This window comes from Cardiocondyla obscurior, linkage group LG04 (genome assembly GCF_019399895.1).
Source record: "Cardiocondyla obscurior isolate alpha-2009 linkage group LG04, Cobs3.1, whole genome shotgun sequence".
NCBI lineage: Eukaryota > Metazoa > Arthropoda > Insecta > Hymenoptera > Formicidae > Cardiocondyla > Cardiocondyla obscurior.
Genome location: NC_091867.1, coordinates 760,427 through 785,341, shown reverse-complemented (window position 1 = coordinate 785,341; position 24,915 = coordinate 760,427). Strand labels below are relative to the sequence as shown.

Here is a 24,915-nt window from a genome sequence, read left to right as displayed (position 1 = left end):
AAGAGGCTCCAAAATAATTTATTTATGAATATCTCAACTTTTAACCTAAAACACATACCTGTCACTATTAAAACACTTATAAAAAATAGTTCTAGTCCATGTAGAGCCTTGGAACTTTTTGGGCAGCAAAAAGGAGGTTCAAATTTAATAAAAATCCAACGGGGCACTCGAAAATACGCAGAACTATTTTCACAAGCTGTAGAAGTCCAGTGAAACTTTTGTGACCATCGCAGCACTCCAATCACCAGAAAACTGAAATATAAATTTATTTACAGTTAGAAGAAAAATAAAATTGTAATAAAAACACTGTAATACATTAAATAATAAAAATTTTAAGTCAGAAATTTAACTTGAAAGCCTGAAAATGATTAATTTAAAAGTAACTCTACTTTTAACCTCAAAAACATACCTGTCACTTTTAAAACACTTATAAAAAATAGTTCTAGTCCATGTAGAGCCTTGGAACTTTTTGGGCAGCAAGAAGAATGTTCAAAATTGATGGAAAATCCAACGGGAACCTCGTGGATGCAGCAGAACATTTTTTATAAAATTCTGAAGCACAGTAATATATTCTGCGGCCCTCCAAGCGTTTCAATCACAAGATATCTGAAATATATAATTATTTACAGTTAAGGAAATAATTTAATTGTATTAAAAACATTCTAGTACACTTAAATAAACCGAATTTAAATCACAAATTTAACTAAGAGGCTCCAAAATAATTTATTTATGAATATCTCAACTTTTAACCTAAAACACATACCTGTCACTTTTAAAACACTTATAAAAAATAGTTCTAGTCCATGTAGAGCCTTGGAACTTTTGAGCAGCAAAAGGAGGTTCAAATTTAATAAAATCCAACGGGGCACTCGAAAATACGCAGAACTATTTTCACAAGCTGTAGAAGTCCAGTGAAACTTTTGTGACCATCGCAGCACTCCAATCACCAGAAAACTGAAATATAAATTTATTTACAGTTAGAAGAAAAATAAAATTGTAATAAAAACACTGTAATACATTAAATAATAAAAATTTTAAGTCAGAAATTTAACTTGAAAGCCTGAAAATGATTAATTTAAAAGTAACTCTACTTTTAACCTCAAAAACATACCTGTCACTTTTAAAACACTTATAAAAAATAGTTCTAGTCCATGTAGAGCCTTGGAACTTTTTGGGCAGCAAGAAGAATGTTCAAAATTGATGGAAAATCCAACGGGACCCTCGTGGATGCAGCAGAACATTTTTTATAAAATTCTGAAGCACAGTAATATATTCTGCGGCCCTCCAAGCGTTTCAATCACAAGATATCTGAAATATATAATTATTTACAGTTAAGGAAATAATTTAATTGTATTAAAAACATTCTAGTACACTTAAATAAACCGAATTTAAATCACAAATTTAACTAAGAGGCTCCAAAATAATTTATTTATGAATATCTCAACTTTTAACCTAAAACACATACCTGTCACTATTAAAACACTTATAAAAAATAGTTCTAGTCCATGTAGAGCCTTGGAACTTTTTGAGCAGCAAAAAGGAGGTTCAAATTTAATAAAAATCCAACGGGGCACTCGAAAATACGCAGAACTATTTTCACAAGCTGTAGAAGTCCAGTGAAACTTTTGTGACCATCGCAGCACTCCAATCACCAGAAAACTGAAATATAAATTTATTTACAGTTAGAAGAAAAATAAAATTGTAATAAAAACACTGTAATACATTAAATAATAAAAATTTTAAGTCAGAAATTTAACTTGAAAGCCTGAAAATGATTAATTTAAAAGTAACTCTACTTTTAACCTCAAAAACATACCTGTCACTTTTAAAACACTTATAAAAAATAGTTCTAGTCCATGTAGAGCCTTGGAACTTTTTGGGCAGCAAGAAGAATGTTCAAAATTGATGGAAAATCCAACAGGAACCTCGTGGATGCAGCAGAACATTTTTTATAAAATTCTGAAGCACAGTAATATATTCTGCGGCCCTCCAAGCGTTTCAATCACAAGATATCTGAAATATATAATTATTTACAGTTAAGGAAATAATTTAATTGTATTAAAAACATTCTAGTACACTTAAATAAACCGAATTTAAATCACAAATTTAACTTAGAGGCTCCAAAAAAATTAATTTAACAATATCTCCACTTTTAACCTTAAACACATACCTGTCACTTTTTTAAAGTCTTAATAAAAATAGTTCCCGTCGATTCACAAACTTGGAACTTTTTGAGCAGCAAGAAGAATGTTTAAAATTGATGGAAAATCCAACGGGACAATCGAGAATGCACCAGAACATTTTTTCAAAAATCTTGAAGCACAGCAATATAATCTGCGGCTCTCCCAGCGTTTCAATCACAAAATATCTAAAATATAAAATTATTTACAGTTAAGGAAATAATTTAATTGTATTAAAAACATTCTAGTACACTTAAATAAACCGAATTTAAATCACAAATTTAACTAAGAGGCTCCAAAATAATTTATTTATGAATATCTCAACTTTTAACCTAAAACACATACCTGTCACTATTAAAACACTTATAAAAAATAGTTCTAGTCCATGTAGAGCCTTGGAACTTTTTGGGCAGCAAAAAGGAGGTTCAAATTTAATAAAAAATCCAACGGGGCACTCGAAAAATACGCAGAACTATTTTCACAAGCTGTAGAAGTCCAGTGAAACTTTTGTGACCATCGCAGCACTCCAATCACCAGAAAACTGAAATATAAATTTATTTACAGTTAGAAGAAAAATAAAATTGTAATAAAAACACTGTAATACATTAAATAATAAAAATTTTAAGTCAGAAATTTAACTTGAAAGCCTGAAAATGATTAATTTAAAAGTAACTCTACTTTTAACCTCAAAAACATACCTGTCACTTTTAAAACACTTATAAAAAATAGTTCTAGTCCATGTAGAGCCTTGGAACTTTTTGGGCAGCAAGAAGAATGTTCAAAATTGATGGAAAATCCAACGGGAACCTCGTGGATGCAGCAGAACATTTTTTATAAAATTCTGAAGCACAGTAATATATTCTGCGGCCCTCCAAGCGTTTCAATCACAAGATATCTGAAATATATAATTATTTACAGTTAAGGAAATAATTTAATTGTATTAAAAACATTCTAGTACACTTAAATAAACCGAATTTAAATCACAAATTTAACTAAGAGGCTCCAAAATAATTTATTTATGAATATCTCAACTTTTAACCTAAAACACATACCTGTCACTTTTAAAACACTTATAAAAAATAGTTCTAGTCCATGTAGAGCCTTGGAACTTTTTGGGCAGCAAAAAGGAGGTTCAAATTTAATAAAAATCCAACGGGGCACTCGAAAATACGCAGAACTATTTTCACAAGCTGTAGAAGTCCAGTGAAACTTTTGTGACCATCGCAGCACTCCAATCACCAGAAAACTGAAATATAAATTTATTTACAGTTAGAAGAAAAATAAAATTGTAATAAAAACACTGTAATACATTAAATAATAAAAATTTTAAGTCAGAAATTTAACTTGAAAGCCTGAAAATGATTAATTTAAAAGTAACTCTACTTTTAACCTCAAAAACATACCTGTCACTTTTAAAACACTTATAAAAAATAGTTCTAGTCCATGTAGAGCCTTGGAACTTTTTGGGCAGCAAGAAGAATGTTCAAAATTGATGGAAAATCCAACGGGACCCTCGTGGATGCAGCAGAACATTTTTTATAAAATTCTGAAGCACAGTAATATATTCTGCGGCCCTCCAAGCGTTTCAATCACAAGATATCTGAAATATATAATTATTTACAGTTAAGGAAATAATTTAATTGTATTAAAAACATTCTAGTACACTTAAATAAACCGAATTTAAATCACAAATTTAACTAAGAGGCTCCAAAATAATTTATTTATGAATATCTCAACTTTTAACCTAAAACACATACCTGTCACTATTAAAACACTTATAAAAAATAGTTCTAGTCCATGTAGAGCCTTGGAACTTTTTGAGCAGCAAAAAGGAGGTTCAAATTTAATAAAAATCCAACGGGGCACTCGAAAATACGCAGAACTATTTTCACAAGCTGTAGAAGTCCAGTGAAACTTTGTGACCATCGCAGCACTCCAATCACCAGAAAACTGAAATATAAATTTATTTACAGTTAGAAGAAAAATAAAATTGTAATAAAAACACTGTAATACATTAAATAATAAAAATTTTAAGTCAGAAATTTAACTTGAAAGCCTGAAAATGATTAATTTAAAAGTAACTCTACTTTTAACCTCAAAAACATACCTGTCACTTTTAAAACACTTATAAAAAATAGTTCTAGTCCATGTAGAGCCTTGGAACTTTTTGGGCAGCAAGAAGAATGTTCAAAATTGATGGAAAATCCAACAGGACCCTCGTGGATGCAGCAGAACATTTTTTATAAAATTCTGAAGCACAGTAATATATTCTGCGGCCCTCCAAGCGTTTCAATCACAAGATATCTGAAATATATAATTATTTACAGTTAAGGAAATAATTTAATTGTATTAAAAACATTCTAGTACACTTAAATAAACCGAATTTAAATCACAAATTTAACTTAGAGGCTCCAAAAAAATTAATTTAACAATATCTCCACTTTTAACCTTAAACACATACCTGTCACTTTTTTAAAGTCTTAATAAAAATAGTTCCCGTCGATTCACAAACTTGGAACTTTTTGAGCAGCAAGAAGAATGTTTAAAATTGATGGAAAATCCAACGGGACAATCGAGAATGCACCAGAACATTTTTTCAAAAATCTTGAAGCACAGCAATATAATCTGCGGCTCTCCCAGCGTTTCAATCACAAAATATCTAAAATATAAAATTATTTACAGTTAAGGAAATAATTTAATTGTATTAAAAACATTCTAGTACACTTAAATAAACCGAATTTAAATCACAAATTTAACTAAGAGGCTCCAAAATAATTTATTTATGAATATCTCAACTTTTAACCTAAAACACATACCTGTCACTATTAAAACACTTATAAAAAATAGTTCTAGTCCATGTAGAGCCTTGGAACTTTTTGGGCAGCAAAAAGGAGGTTCAAATTTAATAAAAATCCAACGGGGCACTCGAAAATACGCAGAACTATTTTCACAAGCTGTAGAAGTCCAGTGAAACTTTTGTGACCATCGCAGCACTCCAATCACCAGAAAACTGAAATATAAATTTATTTACAGTTAGAAGAAAAATAAAATTGTAATAAAAACACTGTAATACATTAAATAATAAAAATTTTAAGTCAGAAATTTAACTTGAAAGCCTGAAAATGATTAATTTAAAAGTAACTCTACTTTTAACCTCAAAAACATACCTGTCACTTTTAAAACACTTATAAAAAATAGTTCTAGTCCATGTAGAGCCTTGGAACTTTTTGGGCAGCAAGAAGAATGTTCAAAATTGATGGAAAATCCAACGGGAACCTCGTGGATGCAGCAGAACATTTTTTATAAAATTCTGAAGCACAGTAATATATTCTGCGGCCCTCCAAGCGTTTCAATCACAAGATATCTGAAATATATAATTATTTACAGTTAAGGAAATAATTTAATTGTATTAAAAACATTCTAGTACACTTAAATAAACCGAATTTAAATCACAAATTTAACTAAGAGGCTCCAAAATAATTTATTTATGAATATCTCAACTTTTAACCTAAAACACATACCTGTCACTATTAAAACACTTATAAAAAATAGTTCTAGTCCATGTAGAGCCTTGGAACTTTTTGAGCAGCAAAAAGGAGGTTCAAATTTAATAAAAATCCAACGGGGCACTCGAAAATACGCAGAACTATTTTCACAAGCTGTAGAAGTCCAGTGAAACTTTTGTGACCATCGCAGCACTCCAATCACCAGAAAACTGAAATATAAATTTATTTACAGTTAGAAGAAAAATAAAATTGTAATAAAAACACTGTAATACATTAAATAATAAAAATTTTAAGTCAGAAATTTAACTTGAAAGCCTGAAAATGATTAATTTAAAAGTAACTCTACTTTTAACCTCAAAAACATACCTGTCACTTTTAAAACACTTATAAAAAATAGTTCTAGTCCATGTAGAGCCTTGGAACTTTTTGGGCAGCAAGAAGAATGTTCAAAATTGATGGAAAATCCAACAGGACCCTCGTGGATGCAGCAGAACATTTTTTATAAAATTCTGAAGCACAGTAATATATTCTGCGGCCCTCCAAGCGTTTTAATCACAAGATATCTGAAATATATAATTATTTACAGTTAAGGAAATAATTTAATTGTATTAAAAACATTCTAGTACACTTAAATAAACCGAATTTAAATCACAAATTTAACTTAGAGGCTCCAAAAAAATTAATTTAACAATATCTCCACTTTTAACCTTAAACACATACCTGTCACTTTTTTAAAGTCTTAATAAAAATAGTTCCCGTCGATTCACAAACTTGGAACTTTTTGAGCAGCAAGAAGAATGTTTAAAATTGATGGAAAATCCAACGGGACAATCGAGAATGCACCAGAACATTTTTTCAAAAATCTTGAAGCACAGCAATATAATCTGCGGCTCTCCCAGCGTTTCAATCACAAAATATCTAAAATATAAAATTATTTACAGTTAAGGAAATAATTTAATTGTATTAAAAACATTCTAGTACACTTAAATAAACCGAATTTAAATCACAAATTTAACTAAGAGGCTCCAAAATAATTTATTTATGAATATCTCAACTTTTAACCTAAAACACATACCTGTCACTATTAAAACACTTATAAAAAATAGTTCTAGTCCATGTAGAGCCTTGGAACTTTTTGGGCAGCAAAAAGGAGGTTCAAATTTAATAAAAATCCAACGGGGCACTCGAAAATACGCAGAACTATTTTCACAAGCTGTAGAAGTCCAGTGAAACTTTTGTGACCATCGCAGCACTCCAATCACCAGAAAACTGAAATATAAATTTATTTACAGTTAGAAGAAAAATAAAATTGTAATAAAAACACTGTAATACATTAAATAATAAAAATTTTAAGTCAGAAATTTAACTTGAAAGCCTGAAAATGATTAATTTAAAAGTAACTCTACTTTTAACCTCAAAAACATACCTGTCACTTTTAAAACACTTATAAAAAATAGTTCTAGTCCATGTAGAGCCTTGGAACTTTTTGGGCAGCAAGAAGAATGTTCAAAATTGATGGAAAATCCAACGGGAACCTCGTGGATGCAGCAGAACATTTTTTATAAAATTCTGAAGCACAGTAATATATTCTGCGGCCCTCCAAGCGTTTCAATCACAAGATATCTGAAATATATAATTATTTACAGTTAAGGAAATAATTTAATTGTATTAAAAACATTCTAGTACACTTAAATAAACCGAATTTAAATCACAAATTTAACTAAGAGGCTCCAAAATAATTTATTTATGAATATCTCAACTTTTAACCTAAAACACATACCTGTCACTATTAAAACACTTATAAAAAATAGTTCTAGTCCATGTAGAGCCTTGGAACTTTTTGAGCAGCAAAAAGGAGGTTCAAATTTAATAAAAAATCCAACGGGGCACTCGAAAAATACGCAGAACTATTTTCACAAGCTGTAGAAGTCCAGTGAAACTTTTGTGACCATCGCAGCACTCCAATCACCAGAAAACTGAAATATAAATTTATTTACAGTTAGAAGAAAAATAAAATTGTAATAAAAACACTGTAATACATTAAATAATAAAAATTTTAAGTCAGAAATTTAACTTGAAAGCCTGAAAATGATTAATTTAAAAGTAACTCTACTTTTAACCTCAAAAACATACCTGTCACTTTTAAAACACTTATAAAAAATAGTTCTAGTCCATGTAGAGCCTTGGAACTTTTTGGGCAGCAAGAAGAATGTTCAAAATTGATGGAAAATCCAACAGGACCCTCGTGGATGCAGCAGAACATTTTTTATAAAATTCTGAAGCACAGTAATATATTCTGCGGCCCTCCAAGCGTTTTAATCACAAGATATCTGAAATATATAATTATTTACAGTTAAGGAAATAATTTAATTGTATTAAAAACATTCTAGTACACTTAAATAAACCGAATTTAAATCACAAATTTAACTTAGAGGCTCCAAAAAAATTAATTTAACAATATCTCCACTTTTAACCTTAAACACATACCTGTCACTTTTTTAAAGTCTTAATAAAAATAGTTCCCGTCGATTCACAAACTTGGAACTTTTTGAGCAGCAAGAAGAATGTTTAAAATTGATGGAAAATCCAACGGGACAATCGAGAATGCACCAGAACATTTTTTCAAAAATCTTGAAGCACAGCAATATAATCTGCGGCTCTCCCAGCGTTTCAATCACAAAATATCTAAAATATAAAATTATTTACAGTTAAGGAAATAATTTAATTGTATTAAAAACATTCTAGTACACTTAAATAAACCGAATTTAAATCACAAATTTAACTAAGAGGCTCCAAAATAATTTATTTATGAATATCTCAACTTTTAACCTAAAACACATACCTGTCACTATTAAAACACTTATAAAAAATAGTTCTAGTCCATGTAGAGCCTTGGAACTTTTGGGCAGCAAAAGGAGGTTCAAATTTAATAAAAATCCAACGGGGCACTCGAAAAATACGCAGAACTATTTTCACAAGCTGTAGAAGTCCAGTGAAACTTTTGTGACCATCGCAGCACTCCAATCACCAGAAAACTGAAATATAAATTTATTTACAGTTAGAAGAAAAATAAAATTGTAATAAAAACACTGTAATACATTAAATAATAAAAATTTTAAGTCAGAAATTTAACTTGAAAGCCTGAAAATGATTAATTTAAAAGTAACTCTACTTTTAACCTCAAAAACATACCTGTCACTTTTAAAACACTTATAAAAAATAGTTCTAGTCCATGTAGAGCCTTGGAACTTTTTGGGCAGCAAGAAGAATGTTCAAAATTGATGGAAAATCCAACGGGAACCTCGTGGATGCAGCAGAACATTTTTTATAAAATTCTGAAGCACAGTAATATATTCTGCGGCCCTCCAAGCGTTTCAATCACAAGATATCTGAAATATATAATTATTTACAGTTAAGGAAATAATTTAATTGTATTAAAAACATTCTAGTACACTTAAATAAACCGAATTTAAATCACAAATTTAACTAAGAGGCTCCAAAATAATTTATTTATGAATATCTCAACTTTTAACCTAAAACACATACCTGTCACTATTAAAACACTTATAAAAAATAGTTCTAGTCCATGTAGAGCCTTGGAACTTTTTGAGCAGCAAAAAGGAGGTTCAAATTTAATAAAAATCCAACGGGGCACTCGAAAATACGCAGAACTATTTTCACAAGCTGTAGAAGTCCAGTGAAACTTTTGTGACCATCGCAGCACTCCAATCACCAGAAAACTGAAATATAAATTTATTTACAGTTAGAAGAAAAATAAAATTGTAATAAAAACACTGTAATACATTAAATAATAAAAATTTTAAGTCAGAAATTTAACTTGAAAGCCTGAAAATGATTAATTTAAAAGTAACTCTACTTTTAACCTCAAAAACATACCTGTCACTTTTAAAACACTTATAAAAAATAGTTCTAGTCCATGTAGAGCCTTGGAACTTTTTGGGCAGCAAGAAGAATGTTCAAAATTGATGGAAAATCCAACAGGAACCTCGTGGATGCAGCAGAACATTTTTATAAAATTCTGAAGCACAGTAATATATTCTGCGGCCCTCCAAGCGTTTCAATCACAAGATATCTGAAATATATAATTATTTACAGTTAAGGAAATAATTTAATTGTATTAAAAACATTCTAGTACACTTAAATAAACCGAATTTAAATCACAAATTTAACTTAGAGGCTCCAAAATAATTTATTTATGAATATCTCAACTTTTAACCTTAAACACATACCTGTCACTTTTTAAAGTCTTAATAAAAATAGTTCCCGTCGATTCACAAACTTGGAACTTTTTGAGCAGCAAGAAGAATGTTTAAAATTGATGGAAAATCCAACGGGACAATCGAGAATGCACCAGAACATTTTTTCAAAAATCTTGAAGCACAGCAATATAATCTGCGGCTCTCCCAGCGTTTCAATCACAAAATATCTAAAATATAAAATTATTTACAGTTAAGGAAATAATTTAATTGTATTAAAAACATTCTAGTACACTTAAATAAACCGAATTTAAATCACAAATTTAACTAAGAGGCTCCAAAATAATTTATTTATGAATATCTCAACTTTTAACCTAAAACACGTACCTGTCACTTTCCAAACTCTTAATAAAAATAGTTCCCGTCCATGTAGAACCTTGGAACTTTTTGGGCAGCAAAAAGGAGGTTCAAATTTAATAAAAAATCCAACGGGGCACTCGAAAAATACGCAGAACTATTTTCACAAGCTGTAGAAGTCCAGTGAAACTTTTGTGACCATCGCAGCACTCCAATCACCAGAAAACTGAAATATAAATTTATTTACAGTTAGAAGAAAAATAAAATTGTAATAAAAACACTGTAATACATTAAATAATAAAAATTTTAAGTCAGAAATTTAACTTGAAAGCCTGAAAATGATTAATTTAAAAGTAACTCTACTTTTAACCTCAAAAACATACCTGTCACTTTTAAAACACTTATAAAAAATAGTTCTAGTCCATGTAGAGCCTTGGAACTTTTTGGGCAGCAAGAAGAATGTTCAAAATTGATGGAAAATCCAACGGGAACCTCGTGGATGCAGCAGAACATTTTTTATAAAATTCTGAAGCACAGTAATATATTCTGCGGCCCTCCAAGCGTTTTAATCACAAGATATCTGAAATATATAATTATTTACAGTTAAGGAAATAATTTAATTGTATTTAAAACACTCTAGTACACTTAAATAAACCGAATTTAAATCACAAATTTAACTAAGAGGCTCCAAAATAATTTATTTATGAATATCTCAACTTTTAACCTAAAACACGTACCTGTCACTTTCCAAACTCTTAATAAAAATAGTTCCCGTCCATGTAGAACCTTGGAACTTTTTGGGCAGCAAAAAGGAGGTTCAAATTTAATAAAAAATCCAACGGGGCACTCGAAAAATACGCAGAACTATTTTCACAAGCTGTAGAAGTCCAGTGAAACTTTTGTGACCATCGCAGCACTCCAATCACCAGAAAACTGAAATATAAATTTATTTACAGTTAGAAGAAAAATAAAATTGTAATAAAAACACTGTAATACATTAAATAATAAAAATTTTAAGTCAGAAATTTAACTTGAAAGCCTGAAAATGATTAATTTAAAAGTAACTCTACTTTTAACCTCAAAAACATACCTGTCACTTTTAAAACACTTATAAAAAATAGTTCTAGTCCATGTAGAGCCTTGGAACTTTTTGGGCAGCAAGAAGAATGTTCAAAATTGATGGAAAATCCAACAGGACCCTCGTGGATGCAGCAGAACATTTTTTATAAAATTCTGAAGCACAGTAATATATTCTGCGGCCCTCCAAGCGTTTTAATCACAAGATATCTGAAATATATAATTATTTACAGTTAAGGAAATAATTTAATTGTATTAAAAACATTCTAGTACACTTAAATAAACCGAATTTAAATCACAAATTTAACTTAGAGGCTCCAAAATAATTTATTTATGAATATCTCAACTTTTAACCTTAAACACATACCTGTCACTTTTTAAAGTCTTAATAAAAATAGTTCCCGTCGATTCACAAACTTGGAACTTTTTGAGCAGCAAGAAGAATGTTTAAAATTGATGGAAAATCCAACGGGACAATCGAGAATGCACCAGAACATTTTTTCAAAAATCTTGAAGCACAGCAATATAATCTGCGGCTCTCCCAGCGTTTCAATCACAAAATATCTAAAATATAAAATTATTTACAGTTAAGGAAATAATTTAATTGTATTAAAAACATTCTAGTACACTTAAATAAACCGAATTTAAATCACAAATTTAACTAAGAGGCTCCAAAATAATTTATTTATGAATATCTCAACTTTTAACCTCAAAAACATACCTGTCACTTTTAAAACACTTATAAAAAATAGTTCTAGTCCATGTAGAGCCTTGGAACTTTTGGGCAGCAAAAGGAGGTTCAAATTTAATAAAAATCCAACGGGGCACTCGAAAAATACGCAGAACTATTTTCACAAGCTGTAGAAGTCCAGTGAAACTTTTGTGACCATCGCAGCACTCCAATCACCAGAAAACTGAAATATAAATTTATTTACAGTTAGAAGAAAAATAAAATTGTAATAAAAACACTGTAATACATTAAATAATAAAAATTTTAAGTCAGAAATTTAACTTGAAAGCCTGAAATAAATTAATTTAAAAGTAACTCTACTTTTAACCTCAAACACATACCTGTCACTTTTAAAACACTTAATAAAAATAGTTCCCGTCCATTAGAGCCTTGGAACTTTTGGGCAGCAAGAAGAATGTTCAAAATTGATGGAAAATCCAACGGGACCCTCGTGGATGCAGCAGAACATTTTTTTACAAGATCCTGAAGCACAGTATATATTCTGCGGCCTCCAAGCGTTTCAATCACAAGATATCTGAAATATAAATTATTTACAGTTAAGAGAATAATTTAATTGTATTAAAAACACTCTAGTACACTTAAAAAACCAAATTTAAATCACAAATTTAACTTAGAGGCTCCAAAAATTTATTTATGAATATCTCAACTTTTAACCTAAAACACATACCTGTCACTTTTAAAACTCTTATAAAAAATAGTTCCCGTCCATGTAGAGCCTTGGAACTTTTTGGCAGAAAGAGGAAGGTTTAAAATTGATAAAAATCCAACGGGACACTCGAGGAAAACTCAGAACTATTTTCACAAGCTGTAGAAATGCAGTGAAACTTTTGTGACCCTTGCAGCACTCCAATCACCAGAAAACTGAAATATAAATTTATTTACAGTTAGGAGAAATATTAAATTGTAATTAGAACACTCTACTACATTAAATAAAAACGATTTTAAGTCAAAAATTTAACTTGAAAGCTTGAAAATAATTTATTTAAGAGTAACTCTACTTTTAACCTCAAACACATACCTGTCACTTTTTTAAAATCTTATTAAAAATAGTTCTAGTCAATTGAGCTTGGAACTTTTTGGGCAGCAAGAAGAATGTTCAAATTTGATGGAAAATCCAACGGGACAATCGAGGATGCAGCAGAAGTAAAAGCGAAGATAATGGAAGTAAATAAGATCGGGGGATAAATAAGGAGGATACGGGATGGTATGGGTGAAATTTGAAAATTTTAAGGACAAGGTGGAAATAATGAAAAAAAAAGGAAAGTTAAAGGAGAGAACGGAATGGATTGGGGTAGACATGACGGAATATGAGAGAAAGGTAGAATGGGTAATAAAAAGAGAGGCAGAGAAAAGAAAGAGAGAAGGTAGCCAAGTGAAAATAGGGTACAAAAAAATGTGAGTGGACAAAGAACTTTGGGTATGGGACGAAATAAAAGATGAGTTGAGAAAGTGGCCGGAAGTAAAGATAATGGAAAAAGAGGAGGAAAAGAACAAAAAAAAGATAATGGTAGATAAAAGTAATATGAGTTTTTAGAGAAAGGCGGAAAAAGAGAAGGTGAAAGTGGAACGGGTAATGGAAGAAGTATGGAAGGAGAGAAGGAGGAAAAAGAAGGGAAGAAAAGAGAAGTAAAAATGAAGAAAAGAAAAGAAGAAAGTGTAATGAGGATAGGTTTTTGGAACGTGGCGGGGATGGAAAATAAGGATAAAGATTTTTGGAAAAAATTAGAGCAGTGGGACGTGATTTTTATGTGTGAGACATGGTTGCAGGAAAAAGAATAGGGAAGGATCAAGGGGAAGTTACCGAAAGGTTACAAATGGATATGGGAAGAAGCAAAGAAAAGGAATAGGAAGGAAGAGCAATGGGGCATAGTAATGGGATGGAGGAAGGAGTTTGAAGGGGAAAGGAAAGAGAAATGGAGAAGAAGAAGGGGTATTGGGTTTAAAGATATGCTGGGGAAGAGTGAAATGGAAAATAATAGGAGTTTATATTAGTGATAATATGGAGGAGGTGGCGGAAATGATGAAAGGATGGATGGAGGAGAAGGAGGAAGGATGTAATTATTTAATAGGAGGAGATTTTAATGTGAGAACGGGAGAGGAGGAAGGAATCTGGGATGAATTTGTGGAGGAAGAGGGAGAGGAGAAGAAAAGAAGATCAAAGGATAAAAAGATAACGGGGGAGGGTAGGAAATTTTGTAAAATGCTGGAAGAGGAGGGGTGGGAAATTTTAAACGAATGTGTAAAGGGGGATGAGGAAGAAGAGTGGACGTATACAGGGGGTAGAGGGGAAACAGTGATTGATTACGTGATTTGTAATGGAGAGACAAAAAGAAGAATTAAGGAGATGAGAGTAAAAGAAGAAGTAGATTCGGACCACTACCCGATAATAGTAATGGTGGAGGGAGGGGGGCAGAAAAGGAAATGGAATAAGAATGAAGAAAGAAGGGGAAGGTTAAAATGGAATGAAAAAGGAAAGAAGCTGTTTGAGGAAGGGTTTAGAAGAAAGAAGGAAAGAAGAAAAAGGAGGGAAAATGGAAAGACCTGAGTGAATGGGTAAGAGAAGTAAAAAACGAAGTAAGAAGAGAAGTGAATAATGAGGATGGGGAAAGGAAGGAAAAAGCGGTAGAGGATTGGTGGGACGAAGAATGCAAAAGGAATAAAACGAAAGTTAAAGAGGAACTGGAAGAATGGAGAAAGGGTGGGGGGAGTGGGAAAGAATATAAGAAAAGTAAAAGGGAGTATAAGAAGCTATGTGATAGAAAGAAAGAGGAGGAAAAAAGGAAATGGGAAAAGGAGGTGGAGCAGGCAAAGACAGAAGAAGAAGTGTGGAAAATAGTAAACAAAGGAAGGAAGGGTAGGAGGGAAGTGGATGAGAAAATTGAAATAAGAGAATGGGAAGAATATTTCAGGGGGGTACTGGGAGGAGTGGAGTGGAGAGTGGGAGGGGAAGTAGAGAGAAGTAAGGAGAGAGGAGATGAGGAAAAGGAGATGGAGAGAGAGGAGTTTAAAAAAGTAATAAAAAAGCTGAAAAAGGGAAAGGCAGCAGGAAGTGATGACATTGAAAATGAGATATGGAGAGAAGGGGGAGAGGAGGTGAAAGAAGAGCTATGGGAAATATGCAAAAGGGTGTGGAAAGGAGAAGGGTTTCCAGAAGAATGGAAGGAAGGGATAGTTGTGCCAGTCTTAAAGAAAGGAAAAGGAGAAAAAGTGGAAGAATACAGAGGGGCGACACTGACACAAACAGGGTATAAAGTATATGCTTCGGTCTTGAAGGAAAGGATAAGAGAAGAAGTGGAAGAGAAGAAAATAGTTCCACAGAGTCAGGCAGGATTCAGGAGATACATGGAGACGCTGGATCAAATTTGTTTTAAACCACCTGATAAATAGAAGAATAGAGGGAAAGGAGGGGAAGCTAGTAATAGCTTTCATTGATATGAAGGCAGCCTTCGATTCTGTGGACAGAAGAAAATTGATGGAAGCAATGAGAAATAGGGGGATAAGGGAGGGGTTGGTAAAAAGGTGCGAAGAGATAATGGAGGAGACGAGTAGCAAAGTTAGAGTAAAAAAAAGAGGAAGGGAGAAAATTTTGGACGGTGAGAGGGGTGAGGCAGGGATGTCCGCTGAGCCCGAGTTTATTCACGATCCTGCTGGCAGACTTGGACGAGGAATTGAAAAAGGGTGGATGGGGCGGAACTAAGATAAAAGGCAGGAGGGTGTACTCGCTGGCGTACGCGGATGACATTGCATTGATTGCAGAAACGGAAGCAGGAATAAAGGGAATGTTGAAGACATTAGAGGAATATGTGGAAAAAAAGGGATTGGAGGTAAATGTGGATAAGACAAAGTTGATGAGGTGCCGAAAAGGAGGAGGGAGATGGAAAAGGGTAAAGTAGGTGTGGAAGGGTAAAAAAATAGAAGAGGTTAAAAGATTTAATTATTTGGGTTATGTGGTGACAAAGAATGGAGATCAGAAAGAGCACGTGAAGGAAAGAGTAAAGAAAGCAGCAAGGGTGATGGGACAAATATGGAATATTGGCAAAAAGAAATTTGGAAAAGATTGGGGCAGAAGACTATGGCTGTTTGACAGGCTTGTATGGACAGTAATGAGCTATGGGGTGGAGATATGGAGGTGGAAGGAAAGGGAAGAGATTAAAATGGTACATGAGAGGTATTTAAGATGGATAATGGGGGTAAGTACAAGTGTGCCGGGGTATATAATGAGAGAGGAATTTCAGAGGGAAAAGTTGTCTGAGAAAGCGGGAATGAGGGCTTGGAAATATGAGAAAAGATTGGAAGAAGGAAGAGGGGAGGTTTTGGCAAGAGGATGCTGGGAAGAAATGAAAGAGAGAGCGAGGGAAGAAAAAACAAGTGGGAAATGGGAAAAAGAAAGGGAGAAATTCTTTGAAAGATTGGGGTGGACGCTGGAGAGGATAGAAGAAAGAAGAGAAGAAGAGGGAATGAGAGGTAAAGAGATAGTGGTAAAAGATAAAGAATTACAAAGAAAAGAGAGATGGGAAAAAATAAGAATGGGGAAATTTAATAAGGATTATGGAAAAATAAAGGAGGAAGGAGTACCGGAATATTTAAAGAAGGGATGGAAGGAGGAGAAATGGCAAAGGGTGGGAAGGTTTAGAGTGGGGGATGATATGAGGGGAAATAGATACTGGGAGGAAATAGAAAAAAAAAGTGCAGGATGTTTGGATAAGGAGGAAACGTGGAAACATGTTTGGGAGGAGTGTGTAAACTGGGGGGACGGGAGGAGTTGGAAGGAAGCAATTGGAGATGTATTGGGAGGGGAGGGAAATGGGGAGGAATGGTTAAGAATACCGGAAGGAGGGTAAGGGAAGGAATAGGAGAGAATGAAAGAATGAATGAGGCAGACTATGAAGATGTAAAAGCGTCGGAAGCGGGGGTCCATGAGAATGAATGAGAAATAGAGTAAGAGAATGATTTCTGGCGGTGTGAGCGTAAGAACGTATGGGTATCTTTCTCTCTCTCGTGTGCTAAGCGGCGTTTAGAGAAAGTAAGAAAAGCGAAAAGTGGGAAGTAAGTTATTTGCAGGGAAGAACAAGAAAGAAGAGAAATTAAAAGAAGATGGAAGATTGATAAGAAAGATTAAGGTAGAAATAAGAAAGCGTTTAGGAAATAAGACGAGGTTTTTGTTGTTTGTCTTTTCAGGATAATGGAAGTAAGAAAGGAATGTAAAAGAAGACAGAAGAGTGTAAAGTTGATAGAAGAAAAAGGAAGAGAAGAAGAAAAAAATAAAGATAAGAAAATGTTGTAAGGCGAGGACGAATAGATGAAATGGATAAAAAGCGTAAAATGATAGAAGGAAATAGTGGCAATAAAGGTAGACAGTAGTGAGGAAGGTAGTGGAAAAGTAAAAGAGTAAAAAGAGTTGGCGGAGTTAAAATGTAAGAAAGAAATATTGAATGTAAGAGGTTTATAGAGAATTGTTATTGTTATGAGTATGGTTAAGTTTAAGTTTATAAAGATTTAAAGATGTAAGGAGACGAAAGTCCGAAAATGTACCTCGAAAGAGTAATAAACATTATTACATACATATATATACATACATATATACAGGGTGTTTGAAATAAGGTTTCCTTCCCGGTAACTGTAGATAGATATCGGGAATACAAATCGAAAAGTCAGATATCATTTAGTGAAATTCGTAACCGTTACCGAGTAAGAAATTACTGAATTTTGACGAATTAGCGCGGAGCACATAATAAGTCGGGCGCGGCAGGTGAGAGCGGGTGGGCCTTAGGGAGAGAACGGGGTGAAACGCCGCGCGACATTGTGGGGTGGGGGTGAGGGAGTCAACGCGTGGTGTGATAGACAATTGTCGCGCAGCGTTTCACCCCGTTCTCTCCCAGGCCCACCCGCCTCACCTGCCGCGCCCGACTTATTATGTGCTCCGCGCCAATTCGTCAAAATTCAGTAATTTCTTACTCGGTAACGGTTACGAATTTCACTAAATGATATCTGACTTTTCGATTTGTATTCCCGATATCTATCTACAGTTACCGGGAAACCTTATTCAAACACCCTGTATATATATATATACAGGGTGTTTGAAATAATATTAATATTTTTTTGAAATATATTAAATAATTTTTGAAATATATTAAATAATTAATATTTAATCCAATTAATCTTTTTACCATGTTTTTTCAAAGATAATGTTTTTATTTTTCTACTGTCGTCAAAATAGCCGATCTGTACTTTTTTCCTTATATTTACAGTCCAGTACGTCATATTTCAAAAGCGTAATAAATATATATATATATGCGTCAAATAATCAATATCTAATTCAATTGTCCATCTTTATTTTACTTTCTAAAAGTAATCCTTTATTTTTCAACTGTCGTCAAAGTAACCGATCTGTAATTTTTCCTTATATATATCATTTCAGTGCGTCACATCAAAAAAGTATAATAAATATATACGTCAAATAATCAATGTCTAGAGCAATTCAGTTTCTGTAACGAATTTACGTAAAAGTAACCCTTATATTTTTATACTGTAGTCAAAAAAGCCAATCTGTACTTTTATCCTTATATGTATATATATATCTTCCAGTGAAAAATAAGTTATAAAAGCTTAATTACATTAGATATTAATTACTTGACCCATGTATTAACTATACTCTTGAAAAATAACGCAATGAAAAGTAATGTATAACGAAAGAGTACAAATCGGCTACTTTGACGACGGTAGAAAAAAAAAGGATTGCTTTTGAGAGAATATAGTAAAAAAGTTTATTTGGAATAGAAATTGATTAACTGATGTACATATTTATTATTCTTTTGAAATATGACGCACTGGAAAATTTACATTTTAGGAATTAAGTACAGATCGGATACTTTGATATAATACAAAAATAAGAGAATTACTATTGAGAAAATATAGCAATAAAAGTTAATTGGACTAAATTTAAATTGTTTGACGTATATATTTATTATACTTTTAAAATATGATGCACTAGAAAGTATATATATGGCATAAAGTACAGATCAGCTACTTTGACGACAGTAGAAAAATAAAAGGATCTTTAAGAAAACATTGTAAAAGATTAATTGGACTAGATATTGATTATTTAATGTACATATTTGTTATGTCCATGAAATATGGCGTACTGTCTTTATTACCTTGTTTTTTCAAAGATAAACGTTTTACTTTTTTACTGTCACCAAAAAAGCCGATCTGTACCTATTTCTTTATATGTACTTTTCAGTGTGTCAGATTTCAGAGCATAATAAATATGTGTGTCAAATAATCAATAAATAGTCTATTTGAACTTTTTACCATGTTTTCTTAAAGGTAATCCTTGTATTTTTCTACTGTCGTTAAAGTAGCCGATCTGTACTTTATTCCATATATACAGGGTGTTTGAAATAAGGTTTCCTTCCCGGTAACTGTAGATAGATATCGGGAATACAAATTGAAAAGTCAGATATCATTTAGTGAAATTTGTAACCGTTACCGAGTAAGAAATTACTGAATTTTGACGAATTAGCGCGGAGCATATAATAAGTCGGGCGCGGCAGGTGAGAGCGGGTGGGCCTTAGGGAGAGAACGGGGGTGAAACGCCGCGCGACAATTGTCTATCACACCTCGCGTTGACTCCTCCCACCCCCACCCCACACGTCGCGCGGCGTTTCACCCCGTTCTCTCCCTAAGGCCCACCCGCTCTCACCTGCCGCGCCCGACTTATTATGTGCTCCGCGCTAATTCGTCAAAATTCAGTAATTTCTTACTCGGTAACGGTTACGAATTTCACTAAATGATATCTGACTTTTCGATTTGTATTCCCGATATCTATCTACAGTTACCGGGAAGGAAACCTTATTTCAAACACCCTGTATATATATATATATATATATATATATATATATATATATATATATATCTTTTAATGTGACATATTTCAAAAATATTGCAAGGAAGTTGCGCGTGAGTGAGCGCGACAGGCGACGGCGCCATTCCTAGCCATTCGCCTGTTGCGCTCACTCACGCGCAGCTTCCTTGTCGCTCTTACGTCTATACATTTTATGCATTTTAATTTTTTTCTTAATAACAATTGAGAATTTTGCAAAATGGTACGGGACTTTCCTGTTTGTATTTTCGAGTTCTATCTATAAATAAGAGATGCTGACTACTCAACCAGACACCCTGTATATAGGGTGTCCCAGATCAGTGGACGATGCCGAAAATGATAGGTAGATTTAATCGAATTAAAACGAAAAGTCCTGTATCATTTTGAAAAATTCTCAATAGTTTTCAAGAAAAAAATTAATTTATGTACGCGTAAGAGCGACGAAGAAGCGTGGGCTGAGTGAGCGCGACAGACGACGGTGCCATTTCTAGTCATTCTACTGTCGCGCTCACTCACGCGCAGCTTTCTTATCGCTCTTACGCTTATACATTTTATATATTTTAATTTTTTTCTCGAAAACTATTGAGAATTTTCCAAAATGGTAAAAGACTTTTCGTTTTAATTCGATTAAATCTACCTATCATTTTCGGCATCGTCCACTGATCTGGGACACCCTGTATATTGTATAATAATTCACATTTTCTACTCACAAATTTCTTTACGAAAGATTCTTCTCGCAGTAAAATTTCTATGGTTTTGATGTTATCAATGGTTGTTAATGGCAACATATATTTAACACGTTCTGTTGAAACCTTAATAAAATGTTGGTTTGGCCCAAGTGTATTAATATGCCGCGTTAGATCCTGTATTTGCAATTCGAATGATGCACACATTCTCAGTAAAGTTTTTGTATTATCTGTAAATAGAATAATGTGTTAAATTGTATTTTACTTAAACTTTTTATATAAATATAAATATAAAAGAAAAAAAAATAATTTGTTGGTCTTTGACAACCTGTATAACAAGAAATATAAATATAAATTGTGTATAAATTAACCTTTAATCTCTATTACAATTTTTATCAATTCTTCATCATTATTGCTATTAGAAAATAAAAACTCAGAATTATTACTATTTACTGATTGACAGGTCAATGTACAATAAAGTTGAGGTTTATTTTGTAAAATGTTGTCTTGCTTGTTAGTATTATCTTCATAGACTAAAAAAATTAATTGTGTATATATTTAACATATATTTTATATTACTAATTTACTTACGTATATATATGATTACTCACTATGTTCATGAATTGTACCCAAATGGCTAATATTTCTTGAATTAACGGTAGATGGCCACTGTGGTAATTTATTGGTAATGTCAATATTTTTTTCAGTATCCACAGTATTATGTACATTAATTTTTAACTTTTTGTTATTATTTTTCTTTATAACTTGCAAACTAGAATTATTTTCTTTATTCTTATTATAATCTTCATGTTTATTTTCATCTTCTGACACTGAGTCATCAGTATTATCTTCCTGATTAATATAATGATTTGGAAATTTCTTTCGACATCCTTTTCCTAATTGTGAATTTTCTGCCGAAGTATAATTCTCATCTTCTGCAATTTTGCGTGCCTTTTCAATTGTGTCTAAAAATAGAATGCAAATATTATTTTGTATATACATATTAAATGAGATGTAAATATTATACAAATATGTATAAAATAATCTTACCACAATATTTTTCTATTTTTACTGCAACTAGAAACCAAGTTTTTACATTAGGTTCTACTCGTTTCGATATAAGTGATTTTGTGTTCTTTGTATTTTACAGCGGCCACCAACACATGTCGCTATTTCCATCGTTATATAACCAGTTTGTCGGAATCACTGATGTAAGACCATCATCGATAAAGGATACAATTGCAAAAGCCGTATTCTAAATACATGAGAAGTCAAACTGTTACATTAAATGAGTTAATAAATAATACAATTATATACAAATTAAAACTAATAATATTAAACTTAATTGTTAAGTAAAAATGTTTTTTTAATATAAAAATATTAATTCATTACAAGTAATATAAACATTAATATAAATATTACATGTTTATATTAGATATGATGAATTAGTGGAACAATTACTGGATTTGAAAATCCAAAATACGTGATTTTCAAACATTTTTTTTGTATCTCGGAAATTGATACCATAATATTTTCCATATGTTCATCTATTACACAAATCTGCAAATTTAATGAATTACAAGGTGGCAAAAATAATGGCTGAATGTAAGGAAATTTATTATTACAAATGTGTAATACGTTATTAAGAAAAATGATTTCTTTTACAATACATATTAAATTATCTTTTAATAGACAGCAATTGTTAGGGCTCTTTATGGAAATATTAAATTCTTTTAATTTTATAAGACATATTTTTCCAGATTTTGAATAATGAACATACGGATACAATTTTAAATATTATTTTACAATAGGAAGTTAATTTTTTTTATTTAATCTATTAATTAATTGTTCCAAAAGTTTTCCTGAAGTTAGAAGTTTTCTTCTTATACTTTGTAAATAATTGTCAAATTGAAAACAACTGAATTTATCTAAAGAACCGAAAGTTTTAACATCATTTGCTAAATTTAGTAAATTGTGAACATTATATGACATGTATTGATTACCATACAAATATTTGTAATTGTCTATGTTACGTCCTCGGACTCCACATCTCCTTTTTTCCGACACGGATTCAATAAATTAGATAAAGGGGGTAAACCGTGACCATTTGGTGACGAGAGAGAACTTCCAAGCTTCCAGAAGAAATAATTTAAACTCTAAAATCCTTATCGCCGGATGCTTAAATTATACTTAGAACAATCACGCTATAAATGCCGACGAAAATCTAAACAGAAAACTCTTCAAGGGATATTAAACTAATAGGGACCCAAAACGATTTAGAATCAATATCTAATATCTGGCGATAAGTGAAACACTTGAGTTCGCGGTTATATCGTGGCTCCGAAGTATAAGCAAACAAAGGGCGCGAAAGTCCTGCGGTCGTAAGAATATGACACGCGACCGGATCCCATAAACAAACGCAACCCGGTGATAACGGAAAGGAGCCCTTAAGAATTTTCTTCTAACTATTAATGATAACATTCTGGAAGATTGGAAGGGGAAGCCATGCGGGCGGAGTTTGGTACGACCGAAATTTTTCTCTCGAGCCAATAGATATCGGGAACTCCTCACCATTAATTAAAAATCTAAGGGCGAAAACTAGAGCTTAAGTAAATCAGAGAAGGGATGAGATCTGAGTAACCAATAATTAAGAAAAAGGAAAAGTGGAGGGACACGGCTGGCAAATGAGAACACTGATTCTTTTGAAAATGAAAACCCGGCGCTAGTCCTTCCTTTTTCCGAAGTTATAAAACCGCGTGTTTCGGCGGGACTTGCTCTCATTCAGTCTCTGAATTATATATATATCCGAGCTATCGCCTTCACAGTTTAGTGACTAGTGATTCCACTGTGTCAACGTAAAAATTAATAAAGAAGTTGTCAGAGATTCGTCCGAGGCAACCGAAGACGACAAGAAGTAAGTCTCATCATTTATTCAACCTTATTACCTCCTCCCCTTTGAAATGGTTCCACTAAAATTCTAAAATTCATATCTTTGAAAATGAATGACGTGGGTATTGCCAGGGTGCCGTTTGCGTTTTCCGAAGTAGGCATCTTTCTAGAATCCTTTGAATTCTCCGCTAACTCGACTCGGTTAATGGGTCTCCTCCTGTCAGAGGTTGCGATATGCCGCCAGTAAATGGTGACTATCAAAACCTTAGCTCGAGTGAGGGTCCATCCGGTCAGAGGTACCGGAAGAATCTTTAAGGCGATGTAGAGAGAGATCCGGAAGGAAGAATGCGGCGCGTTGCCCTGACATTTTTCCCACTAAAATCATTTCGTTAAATTAAATTCAAATTGACACCTTTTAGTGGAATCAAGAAACCTTCGGTCTATTAAGAAAAGCCGCGCCCGAAGGAATCGGAAGATCCGGAAATTGCAAGAATTGGTCAGGAGTTTCTTCGTCTAATTCTTATTCGCGGCAGCGCCAAGGGAGGTCACACCTGAACCTCCAAAAACCAGATCAGAGCGGCCATGGTCGCCTCCGCCTTCCGTACCTCCCAACTCGCCGTTTAACGGTGAAGATTCAGGAAGGGGAGAAACTCTCCGCCGCGAACACCATCACCATCGCGTTCGAAGTCCCACGTCGTCCAACCTGAGTCGGAGCTGTTCCGCCCTACTTCTTCATCCTATACTCCCAGATGTTTCCTTAGATTCCTCCGAACCTTCTTCTGGAGTTGCTTCTAGAGCATGCTCCTCGCCCATCCGTCACCGATTCCTTATCCTGGGGAACCCGAAGAGGTCGGTTCTTTGCTGAGGACAAAACCGTCTCTTGGCAAGAGCCTGACAGCCCGGAACACTCCCCTTCCCCGCCCCGAGTGTTGAGTTTCTCGAGGAACAAGAGGAACCGAGAGCAGTCGTTGACCCTCTCCTCGAGCTCCTCCGGAGGACCTGCACTCCGTGGACGGATCCTGTCCCGGAAAAAGCCTATACCATAGGCCCTGACTACTTGAATCCCGAAGAGATCAGGAGGGAGGCCAGGAAAGCGACTCCTGATCATAATATTTTTATCTATTATCCCGGGGTGGAACACCCCTTCCTAGCTCCGATCAGGCTCGTCGAACGAGTATTTCCGAGGTCAACAGCTCAGTTCTCGGAAATAATTGAGATCGACCTAGAATAATTTTATTACATATAACCTAATACACTGTACATACACTTATATTCACATTTGTTATCTTTTAATTCTGTTACCTTTTTTTTTATAATCGATACGTTTTCTTAAAAATGTTTAAAATATATCTCTTATTAAGTCCTATTCC

At 33.0% G+C, this 24,915-nt stretch overlaps 2 protein-coding genes across 2 annotated transcripts; both read left to right on the top strand.

Moving 5' to 3' along the window:
* Nucleotides 1-14,087: 14,087 nt before the first annotated feature.
* Nucleotides 14,088-15,475, top strand: LOC139102167 (golgin subfamily A member 6-like protein 22). The gene is made up of 2 exons (XM_070655889.1): nucleotides 14,088-14,477; nucleotides 14,591-15,475. The coding sequence occupies exons 1-2, from the start codon at nucleotides 14,088-14,090 to the stop codon at nucleotides 15,473-15,475; spliced, it is 1,275 nt and encodes a 424-aa protein (XP_070511990.1).
* A 145-nt stretch (nucleotides 15,476-15,620) lies between these two features.
* LOC139102126 (golgin subfamily A member 6-like protein 24) lies at nucleotides 15,621-17,372 on the top strand. Its single transcript, XM_070655815.1, has 4 exons — nucleotides 15,621-15,681; nucleotides 15,743-15,912; nucleotides 16,048-16,925; nucleotides 17,267-17,372. The coding sequence occupies exons 1-4, from the start codon at nucleotides 15,621-15,623 to the stop codon at nucleotides 17,370-17,372; spliced, it is 1,215 nt and encodes a 404-aa protein (XP_070511916.1).
* The last annotated feature ends 7,543 nt before the right edge of the window (nucleotides 17,373-24,915 follow it).